Source organism: Ictalurus furcatus, chromosome 8 (assembly GCF_023375685.1).
Source record: "Ictalurus furcatus strain D&B chromosome 8, Billie_1.0, whole genome shotgun sequence".
NCBI lineage: Eukaryota > Metazoa > Chordata > Actinopteri > Siluriformes > Ictaluridae > Ictalurus > Ictalurus furcatus.
This window is the reverse complement of record NC_071262.1, coordinates 16,293,717-16,305,596: the sequence shown is the minus strand read 5'-3', so window position 1 is coordinate 16,305,596 and position 11,880 is coordinate 16,293,717. Positions and strand designations below refer to the sequence as shown.

At 39.5% G+C, this 11,880-nt stretch overlaps 1 protein-coding gene across 2 annotated transcripts; it reads right to left on the bottom strand.

Annotated features, from left to right (window-relative positions):
* Nucleotides 1-204: 204 nt before the first annotated feature.
* scyl1 (SCY1-like, kinase-like 1) lies at nt 205-11,800 on the bottom strand. Of its 2 annotated transcripts, none has more exons than XM_053631078.1 (18): nt 11,476-11,800; nt 10,195-10,335; nt 9,002-9,124; nt 8,694-8,914; nt 8,132-8,222; nt 7,511-7,666; nt 7,041-7,199; nt 5,881-5,988; nt 5,654-5,767; nt 5,220-5,375; nt 4,470-4,658; nt 4,288-4,363; nt 3,983-4,171; nt 3,672-3,796; nt 2,967-3,047; nt 2,158-2,517; nt 1,971-2,046; nt 205-1,260 (listed from the first exon to the last, which is right to left on the bottom strand). In XM_053631078.1, exons 1-18 carry the CDS (start codon nt 11,581-11,583, stop codon nt 1,136-1,138), a joined length of 2,598 nt encoding a protein of 865 aa, XP_053487053.1. In that variant the 5' UTR covers nt 11,584-11,800; the 3' UTR covers nt 205-1,135. The 2 variants fall into 2 exon arrangements, with proteins under 2 accessions (XP_053487053.1, XP_053487052.1); XM_053631077.1 differs by having other exon boundaries at nt 1,971-2,049; nt 11,476-11,797.
* Between the last annotated feature and the right edge of the window lie 80 nt (nt 11,801-11,880).

The following is an 11,880-nucleotide window of genomic DNA, read 5'->3' as shown; positions in this document are numbered from 1 at the left end:
ACCGGTATGTAAACAAATGTTCTCTTTAAGACTGCCATTGCTATCCTTAGCCTAGTGGTTCCATTCAAAGATTATATAACCGCTACTGTATTTAAGGTGTTTAAAATAAATCCTGTCATTCATGTCCAGCTCAGCTGACAGACGAGATGTTTGTTGATGCTTAGTGAATGCCTGGCAGTAAAACACTCTGCATTGGAGCAAGAGTCAAAGTGGGAGAAATTCAAGCTCCCTTAGGATTTTATTAATATCATTTCTTAAGGTTGTAATGTGTGTATGTAATACAGGATTTGTCCTTCTGCATGTGTGTGTGTATATCAATCAATCACCTGATCATAAAACTAACATTCAGACTGAAATCATTTCATAAAATAAAACACCAAAAAAGAAAAAAAAAACATCCTCAATTGTTCAATATCTTAACACATCCCAGCCCAGACAGAAAGGAAATGAAAAAGGCACAATAAAAACAGTGAATACACTCCTCCTCCTCACATGGTCATAGGCCCCATCGCAGCAGCTGTCATAGGTATTTTGTTTTGTAACATATATTATTGTCCATGCATGCACTGGAATTATGTAAGTCCACCTGGAAGTGTGACAGGATTGAGTGCTACACACACAGAAGCAGCCTTTCAGTCTTGGTCAAAGATCATTACTGTTCATTAAGGGGCATGAGAATACAGTATGAAGTGTATATTCAACATACACACATACTACATCATCTAAGCTGAAGAACATGTATTTTTTTTTAATATAAAAAAAAAGAGCGTATAACTCCCAGTGCCATTTACCAACAAAGGTGCCCATGCACAAGTGATGTACCTATACTGTAGAAAATGACCATTCCTCTATTCTAATATCAGGAGATAACGTAAAAGTCATTAGTTTAGGGTGTATGGTCCATTACTCAGACATATTTAGGTTACTGGGTGAACAGTATGATGTCATTCTATCACCCCACCCCATCCAACAGCCAATGAAGAGACAGCTCCGATAACTTTCATCCCACCAATTGGGAATTACGGAATGTTGCCTTAAGGACAAGCAGCAACCAAATTTCCCTCCGTCTCTGTTCGGCTGCTGGTCCACCATGATTCTCAGACCTGACGAGTCTCTGTTCCTGGACATTTCTCTCTCAGTCCAGTTTGCGTGCACCCAGTTTAAGGGGACCTTTAGCTGCCTTTCTCTCTGCTCGTTTGGCCTCCAACTCTTTCCTTCTTTCCTCACGCTTCTTCTTGGCTAACTCCGCCTTACTGAGACCTAAAATAGAATAAAGACAACACTTATCTTCAAAAACTAATGACACCATAATACTACGAAGTATTACATCTTTACACTGCATTTTCATGTTCCTGTGATCTTCATGTGAAACAGGCTTTAATGTAAATATCGACAGTAACGTTTCAGTAGAGTTTAGGTTGTCCTGACTCTACATAAAGACAAGTAGGAGGTCAGAACAACAGGAGAAAATACCTTCTCTTTCAGATCAGATCATTATTCATATTAATTATCAGATTATTTCTTGTTTTGAGACAAACCTGCAGTAATGTATGTTTCTGTATGAACTTTGTCATAGAACAAATGATTTTCATTTCAACTGAATTAAAATTGAATCTCTAAAATAAGTATAAATGAAATACATAAGACTAAAAAGAGAACTAAAATTACCTCCACCACTAAGTGACATTTGAATGTCAGACAGATTCTGGGTAGATTTGAGTCTATTAATATTTTATACTGATATTCATGTACTGAGTAGAACTGTAAAAAAGGTCATATTAATAACATTTTGCTTTTTAAACCTTCCTTACACTTCAGGTTTTATTGCTCTTAGGGGAGGTCAAGCTCCATTTCATAGACGTAATATAGAAGTGTGGGCTTCCCTGCGACTTGAATATTGATACTTTAATATTGGTGTGGAAAGGGGAGATTCTTGAACAAAGCAACATGGAGCTAATTATGAAACAAACCCTGATCACCATCCAAGGACTCCCAGTTCTCTGTTCCCCACTCGCCTCCAGCATCTGCTCCCCAGCCATCATCAGTCTTCTATAAAGAAAGAAAGAACACACACACACACACACACACCTTGTCATTTCCCGTAAACGTATCTTGCTTTCATTTCTCCATACTTTCTTTCTGTCATAATCTCCTCACCATAGCAGTTGAGGTAGAACCGGCCCTCTGGGACATGCCGGAGAACAGGTCAGATGTTGTCCCTTTTGCACCCGAACTGTCCCAGTTATATTCACTAGCCAGTCGTAAGCCTTCTTGTCCAGAGCTATTTTTAGGAAGAAAGGCTGAAGAACCAGATGAAGTGTTCTGTGGGGTTGGGGTAAAGCTCGCTGCTAGCTCTCCATCGTCTTCCCAGTCGTTGCCCCATCCCTCATCTGCCGGTGAACTCTGAACCTGACCGTCCGTATCCTTCTCGTTGGACCAGCTATCATCAGCATCCCAGCCAGAGCTGCTCCAATCAGAGCTCTGCTTTTTCATGGCAACAGAGGATGTCCGCCCCCCCTGCATCAAAAAAAAAATTAATTAATCCAAAACCACAGTCATAATACAACACGACTCCAAATCACAACAAATCTAAATTTTTCATACATGATAGGATCTTAAAAGAAAGTAAATTAGAATTTGACATGAGATGTCCTCTGAGCCTCAGCCACACTTACTCAGCAACTGATGACATCATTCAACATTCAAAATGAATTAGTGAAAATAAATATGCAAGTAAATGAATATTAAAAGAACCAAAGCAATATGGGAAAATTGGCAGATTTCTTAATATTTTTCATTTTGGTTATATTTGTATATTTGTATCTTGTCATTTTGTTTAGTACGTTTAGCACACACTGAATAACCTACCACTAAACTCCAAAGTTTCCTTTACTTCAAACATTACCCCATGGATAACTTTCTTAAATGTCTCCTATGGTCATACAAAAATTCTGAAATGTACGTACACTGCCCTTCTTCTGTGTTGAAGACATAGTGGACCAATCAGAGTTCCAGTCATCTGGATCTGTCTGTGCTTTCTCAGGGTCCTAACAGCACAGTGAAACAGTTCAAATACACTCACTATTACTACTACTACTACTACTACTACTACTACTACTACTACAACATTAGTAGGAACACGTTTACACCTGCAATTTCAAACAATTAGTCAGTCAGCCAAATCATGTGGTAGCAATGCATGAAGTCATACAAATACAGGTCAAGTACTTCAGTTACTGTTCACATCAAGCATCAGAATGACGTGAAAAACATGATCTCAGTTTTTTTTGTGGCATGGTTGCTGGTGCCAGATGGACTGGTGGAATTCTGCAGGTAGAAACACCTTGTTGATGAGAGAGGACAGAAGAGATGACAGGTAATCTATGGTAACTCAAATAACCACTCTTTACAATCCTGGCGAACAGAAAGGCGTCACAGAACACACTACACATCGAAGACTGGAAAAATGTCACGGTGAACATCAATTGAGGCTCTTGACATGTATCTGCATAATTGTATGCATTGTGCTGCTGCTACATGATTGTTTGACAAGATAACTGCAGGAATGAGCAGATGTACAGATGTTTCTAATAACTCAAACACCTCCCAACTGTAAACCGTAACTAAAAACTATAATCCAAGTAACTTGTGTGAGAGAGGCCTCAAGTCACCTCAAGGCTTCCCCAATCCTCATCATCCCACCGATCTCCAACCGGCTCTTGTGTCTGTTCTGGAGGACGCGTGTCCTCTGTTTGATTAGTAACAGTGGTGGAGGATGAAACAGTGGCTTTTGTCTCTGAATATGATAAAGCAGAACAAATAAGCAAAGGAAATGCAGAACCGAACTACAAAAATATTAACTAAATTAGGTCAGAGAGAAGAATCTTCAATTAATTAAATCAGAGAGCAAAATAAAATATCTGAAATGAAATAACAGTTCTGTTAGTTTAAATTTTCAGGCCCTACAGTGTGAGTATTTTACCTGATGTATTTGTGGCACTGGTAGCAGCTGCAGGTTGAGCAGTTGGGGCATTTTCAGCCGTTGCCCCCTCTGTGCCTGCAGGAGCGTTGCGGATGAGTTTAGACGTAAGAGAGGAGACTCCTGTTACCGCCCAGCCAGCCCACGTCGCTGCTGAACTACTTGCTTGTGCAGATGCGCTCACATCCTTCTCTGAGATGGGAGGAACAGAGACCAGCATGATTACTGAAAAGATAACGCTAAGTGATGGCTGTTACCTGCACATGTAAAAGTTGGAAAATAGGAGCTGATGGTTATATATGTCATACCTATTTCAGCTAGCTTAGATGGGTCTTCAGAAACAGTCTCCAGCTTATTTAGGAAACTCTTAATGGCTTTAAATGCCTACAGGATAATAATTTAAAAAATGATATATATCAGAACCATTACACGATTGCAGTGTAAGAGACCACTGCAATAGGAGTACTGGACTCAATGAGAGGTGGGTCACCTGGTCTCGGACGTTCTTGTCAGGGTCCACAGTGAGTGGGGAGAGGGTGGGTAGGACGCGCATGGCACACTCACTCACACTGTAATAGTGGTGTGTGGCAGCAAAGCCCAGTACTCCTGCTGCACGTGACGCAGGAAACGGGTCTTTAGTGGCACGGGAGAATGCCGAGGTTAACACCCGCTGACGCATCTGATTCAGATTGCAGATAGAAAACACACCACCTGTAATATTTCTAATAGTGCTGGACCAACATTGTCACAACTCATGAACAAACTTGTGATGAATAACTACAAATTAGCTTACCTGGAAAGTTAATGTTAAAAACATCCTTTAAAAAAAAAAAAAAAGCTCTAAGGCAAATATATTTTTGATTGTCCTGGACTCTATAATCAGAAACTGAAAATTGTAACACAGTAAGGCTGTATGATTTAATCAGTGAAGTTTGGAAGTCCATTAGTTACACATGCCCATAAAACGGTATGAAGAGGAAGGGAAAAATTATGTGATTGAGGAGGAGATAAGGAGATAAGCCTACAGGAAGTAGTCTACAGCAGAGTTGTTGATAATGAGAATAAGAACAGCATACATACACATACATCTATATAACCTAACTGTTGTGAAGATGAAAAAGACTTTCCAGGTCATGATCAAACCTGCACACAGTGCATGTGTTCAACGTTGGAAGGAGAGGCTTTTGGGTAAAGTCTGGAGGATGTGGATGAGTATAACAAAAGTTAGAAAATAATTTACCCCAGCATTGAGATAGGGGGCAATCTTTCCCAGACAAACTGTGGTGTTGCAGCGGATGGGACCCTGATCATCTTTTGATTGCAGCCGTGCGAAGTGACGCAACAGCTCCTGGTTCAAGTTGGCCTCGCTCAGCTTGGGAGCCAACAGAAGCATAGACTACAGAGGGGAAAACAAACATGGCATTCACATCTGATCAAACACTTTATAAGTTTCCTGGAGCCTAAAAAAATGGAACATAATCTCTTCACAAGCAATAATTTCCCTGCAGTTGTTCCCTGATGTTACTTGACAATTAATTAAGAAGTTAAAGCACATGTTCTAGCAAGGAACATTAAACTGCACAATACTGATGTTTTCTTGAAACTGAGTAACGCCCCCCAAAAAACCCTTACAATTATAATTGGCTAAAAGTGGACAACCAAGTGAACCAATACCTTGACCGTCTGCTCTCTGATGGCTGGATTTGTGTCTGTGAATCCGTGAACTACGTGAGGAAAGATTTGGGAATTGACTGCTCCTTCATTTAAATACTGAATGAACTGCTCCATCTGTGTTAGAAAGAAGGAGACAAAATATTAACATTAACAAAAAATATTTAATGGGGTTGCTTACGTGCTTATGCATATATTGAGAGTGCAAATGTTTGCATGTGAAAGGCGACCTGCTGCAGAAGCCGTATCCTCATTGCACGATCAGTAGAGGAAAACATCTTCACAATGACAGGGATGATCTTCTGTTGGTATTCTTCTGCAGATAAATACTTTCCCACCTGAGGCCAAACACATTACAGAGAACGTTAACAATTGATCAAGATGAATTTTAAGGTCATGTTCTGCCTTCGGGTCATTCCATTGTACCATTCTTATAAACTACATGCCATATGACATATCCTTTATGGATAAGAATTTGTGGCAGATAGAAAAATAAATCAGACTGACAGGAAAATGCAATAGAGAAACATAACACAGACAGTATTGTTTCATTTGTGACGAAGACATGCCACCCTGAAAGGTCAAACCTTCACTCTTACATCATTTTATCTCTTCACTGATGAACAAAGGGATCGCTTTTTTTAACTAATTAAACATTGACTATGCATCAGAGGCGAATGTAATATCCCACAGTATTGCAGTTCACTTTCGTCACACTGAAATGCAATGACTGCCCAATCACAGCCCTAAGCTGCACTTAGGTTGTAATCTGAGGAATACTTTCCTATGGGTTTACTAATTCCTGTTGCATCAAACCATGAATCATTCTTCAAGCACTAATCAATCATCAAGCAAGCAATAATCAATCATGTTTTCATCAATCCAAAGTTATCCAGTCTCTCCAGAATTTCACAATTTTGTGATCGCAGAAATGAAAGTAAAAGCAAGCAAACTCCACTATATTTGGAGGAGCTTGCAATATTGCAAGATGTAATCACAACGCACATTCAACCAAAGCCCTCTTCGACTCATGTGTCAAACACGATTACAGCCAAAATGTCTCATTTAATAACAAAACTCATTGTAAAAGACTGTGCAAAACAATTTTGCCAATTCAAGTAGTTTTCCAGCGTGAAAAAAAAAAACCCCAAAACAAAACAGAACAAAAACTCTTCAAATTTTGAAAAAAGCCGCTGCAATATCAAGCATTTTTGGCCACAACAATCACAAATAACTGTCTGAGATTGCAGTATTGCAAAGGCCAATATCACAATACTGATTAATAAATTATATTTTGCAACTTTCCAACAAAATTTTGTCTGATTGAAAAAACAAAAGCAAAATGAGACCCGAATGAACAAAATCACCATAAACAATCATCTACAACTACCTTAAAAAGTGGTGTTAAGACGACGGCACCAGCATTGCCAAACTCAAAAGCTGTGAGGAGCTGAGGCAGGACTTTATGCTTGCAGAAATCTTCAGGGAAAGAATCGAGATTGTCACTCAAGTCCTGGAAAAACTGTTGTTTCTCTGCTGGCTCCTTGATCTGAACATACAGACATATTCACACTTTAAATTAAAATAAGCACTTGAAAGGCAGCCCACAACAAAATTCACATTTTCAATGGGAATTCCCATCTTTAGTATGGTCAGTGAAAGAAACAAACTTAAAAAATAAAAAACAAACATATGTAAGAAACAGCAGTATGTTAACATCAAAGATTAATGACTCAGCAAGAGTCATTAATCTTAAGTTAAGTTAAGGCCAAAATCACCTTGGCTTTACCCTTAGTCAGCTCTCTAATGCTGTAAAGTAATTAGGAAGGATGCAAGATATACACAGTGGTATGGATTTACCTGGATCTGCTCCAGAAACAGGTTGCTCTCCACAAAACTGTTGCTCAGAAAGCCTCCAGGGGCACGACAGTTCTGCAGGAAACGAGCCGGGTTGGGACGAGCCTTCGGGTTTGCTCCTACCAGCTCACAATAATGTGGCACTAACTGCTTTGGGATCTATCAGACAGAAAATGTGCACATGTGAAAAAACAAAACAGGTATTCTTTTTTTGCCTACATTCTTCAAATACACAATCGCAATGAAGGTAGAAAATTCTGCTTTTTTCTCCTTTCTTCAAAACATGTCTGTCACTGATAAATTTACTTTGGGTTTCTGCTAGATAAAATCTGGCACAGACAATGTCCCAGTCACTGTCTCAACACACATTATGGCACATCTTTACCACAGGAACTCAGAAATTCAGGTACATTTAAAAATATTTTTTGTTGACCAGGATCTCCCAGGTGGGGAAAATATCTCTATGGGGACAATATGACTAAAGTATATAAGATGGTGTTCAGCATTAATGAAAAAGATCTCTCTCACTATCAACATCAAAGGAGGTTTAATTCATCACTAACTCATTTTAAATGATCTGTTTTGAATCAGGTTTGCTCTGGGGTCATTTGCAAGGTAAATTACCTTGCCAAGAGATCGCAGAGATGAGGCACGAGGCAGAGGTCCATTAAACACCTCCCAAATTAGACAACCCAGCCTCCACACATCTCCCGACCTGAGTAGAAAAAAAACCCCATATATAAATATTTTTGAAAAATTATCTGTAACGTACTGTTTTCCTTTTCTTGTACTGTCTATAAAAGGCCTTCTTTTCTGGACATCTGTTTTCATGTTCATTCCCACTTCAGCTCATAAATAAACTAAAATCATGGACATGTGGTGTGAGAAAGCTGCGAAAAAACGGTAGGCAGATATTGACACATGCGTAATTAAAGAGATATTAGCTTCATTAGACATTATCAAGAGCAGTTTACTGGAGACTCCATTTCCTGTGGCACAAGATGCAAAATGCAGCTCTCATCAATCTGGACCAGTTACATCCAGTTAAAGGACTGATGAGCGAAGCAGAACTGCAGCCTTGTTTGATGGACAGATAAGATCCTAATACTGTTCTGAAAGACTATGAAAACTCTGCTGGCTCAAAGAAGCAGGTCAGCTCATTTCTCCCGCTCAATATCCCACTCACCATTTCTCTCCTGTACTTTTGGGGCCTTCTGGTGGGTCATACTTCTCCAGGTCTGGGTTCAATACTTTGCCAGGGGGTAATGAGGAAGGTTCTCCTTGGTCTGAGATCACATGATCCAACCCTCCTAGCTTCCATTCGCCGGCTCGATCCACAAACACGGCCCAAATCCCAAGGTTATTGTGCAGGAGATGGCAGTCATTCACCAAAAAACTAAGTGCTTTCTGATTGGAGAAGAACAAGAAATCAGAGAAATAGGAAGCCCAAGTGGCTACCAGGAAAGGTCAGACATGTTTGTTTCATTTACTCACCACAATCTGATGAAGGCCCCAAGAAATCTCCAGCTCTCCTGACCCACCCTTCTCTGCCTGAGTTTTCAAATGTGCTGCAAGAGGAGTCACCGGCTCTGTGACCAAGTACAAGCTTTTCTCCGTCTGCCATCAGACACAAGAGTCGAAGAACATCTTAAACATGAATATTTATTTTCACTGCCTATTTGTGTAATCTTCTGCTTTAAGAGAGGATGAATTTACACTCTAGCACTGTTGAATGCTCAATTCTGATCAGTCAGAAGAAACAAACGAGTGTAGTTGTTGATATGGTGAAGCTTTCCATAAGGATAAGTTTTTTAAATAATTTTTTGGAAGGAGTCTCCAGTGTCCACGCTATTTACTTTTTAATTACTTTGGTATGGGGGGGGGGGCACTGCGAGACATGCGGTTATTGGAAAATAATAAACAATGGAATGGTAACAGTAAAACTGTCTGCATCAAGCTGCATCACACCACCCATTCCTTCAAAAATATACATGGCAAATTTATTGACAAGGAATACACTTACATTAAACACAAACAATGCATCACGTTGTATTTTGACGCTGGTAAACGTGCATACTTCAAAGTGCCATGATATTTTATCTCAAAACCCTGGACAAGATTCAAAACTGCCTAAAGCATAGATCAAAGTAAACACGGATATGGATGCAAGAACACATCTCAGCCTCGAGTTGTACGCTATACAAACAAGTATGAAATGGTGTACACAAAGGAGTGGTATGAGTGCATTGTTTGTCAGACATTACAGGAAGAAACTCATGGCTGTTCCTTTGTCCAACATTACAGGAAGAGTTTCAGAGCATTTATTCTCTTCAGGGGAAGGTTTCACTTAACATTCATTGTCAGGCATCCAGTAATTTTGAAACTAGCACTTTGCAGACAAAAATTGCATTACTTTTATGTTTAAAAACACGGTGTTAAAAATAAAACGATATAACACCCCCATATTACAAGTTCATTTTTGCCAATAATTCTAGAGTTGACTACAAGCAACCAAATGTAAAAATGCTCCTCACTGCTTCTTCAGACTTGTTACGTCGAATACACAATTCAAACAGCAAGCATGATATTACAGGAAGAACAATGAACTGCACTGTCTGAGCTTTGCATTATGCTGGATGAGTCAGCACTGCTGTATGTTCTCCCCGTCCACCTCCATACGTCCTCACCTCCAGTCCATCTACATAAGCCAGGATGTTGGGATGCCGCAGTGTCTTCATGCGCTTGAACGCTGCTTTGGCCAGCTGCGTCTGCTCCTCTGTTCCCTGGCCCACTTCGTACAAAAACACAGACACTGGCTCCCCAGTCGTCTACAGAGGAAATGCAAAGAAAGTCAAAATTCAACTATATAGACAACTTCAGAGAGGACAGTATGACGGTCCTCTCTTCACATGCAATATATGCGTTTTGTCGGTCTACACATCTTGGCAGAATAAAATACAGTGGATCAAATTGTGAAATACATTAAATCCAATCTGTTACCAATTCATTATTTCAGGTGCTCAGTATCAGATGGTGTATCCCTATCAGAGGACTGAATAACTAAGCAGTTACACAGATGATAAGCTTAATGAAAACATTTTTAATGGTGCAGCCGCTGTGACCATGACCAAGACAAAGCAGCTACTGAAGATGAATGAATGAATGAGTAAAATGTAATGAATACAAACTACATCATGGTATTCATTTAATATGGCATAGTACTGATCAATCAATAACTGCATAATTTCCTTTCCATAAACTCCCAAGGAAAACGGGCAAAAATAAACAGCTTACAGCTTATTTGATTTACTTTTACAGAGACATATAAATTAATTCAATTATGTATTCATTTAGCATTAAGGACAGCTACCGGTATGCATTTTTAAAGGCTAGCAAAGACTACCAGGATTCACAACTTCAGGCGTTAACAGTTTGTTATAGCGTAAAAAAAACAACAACAAGATCATATTTAAGATAAAGTCGGCTGCATATAAGCACTCCGATGTTTTCACTGCGGAGAAATAATTATATATATATATATATATATATATATATATACACACACACACACACACACACACACACACACACACAGCATCACTACTAATGCTAGCTAGCTAATCCAGCTAACAGCTAAGTTTGCTGCCACAGTGGACCGACTGACGTGGCGAAGATGCGAGCTACGTGGCTGTTTACGAGATATTTTTTAAGACGGTTTCAAGTCGTTTCGGTATCAAACGCTTTCATATAAGCAAAAAATTCTACATAAACGGCAAATATATACGCGATAAACAGACAAGAAGTATACGCTGTCAAGTCGTTCGACCCTCTGCTTTTGGCAATGTGGCGCGTGCTACTGTGAATGCTAACCGGTTAGCTCCATAACTCTAGCCCGAGGATGCAGATCGCGGCCTGTTATTATCAAAGGAAAGTACAGCGGTTTTAATAATAGACTCTCAGTATATTACCTTGCGTTTCCCACGATGAAGAGTCCATATACCCGTTTTATCTTGACTGTCTGGTAAAATTTCATAGTTGAAGTCTTTAACTGGATCCCTCGCAAAGAAAGACCACATCCTTTAATCGTGTAACGTGCATTAAACACAGAGAAGAGCAGCGATCTAAGACCGGGACGAGGAAATCATAATCACACCGCAAGAGGGAGTCACTCACCGCTAACACGGGGGAAATGTTGAAATAATACAAACAGGGAGAATTCAGGTTCTTGTTTAAAATTAATTTAGATTAAATTTTGTTTTTCAATTTCTACGGCGTCTAAGCTTTCTTGCCATAACAAACCAAAAATATCCGAACACATGTTACACTTCTGAAATCCTTAAACAGTCTATCTGCTTGTGAAGGAACATGTTTAC

Excerpts from the sequence above, each read along its gene's own strand:
- scyl1 (XM_053631077.1), bottom strand. The coding sequence starts at position 11,583 with ATGTGGTCTTTCTTTGCGAGGGATCCAGTTAAAGACTTCAACTATGAA. Across the intron at positions 8,915-9,001 it reads GGGGCCTTCATCAGATTGTG|AAAGCACTTAGTTTTTTGGT; the intron begins GTGAGTAAATGA and ends TTCTCCAATCAG. Across the intron at positions 7,667-8,131 it reads CTCTGCGATCTCTTGGCAAG|ATCCCAAAGCAGTTAGTGCC; the intron begins GTAATTTACCTT and ends TCTGTCTGATAG.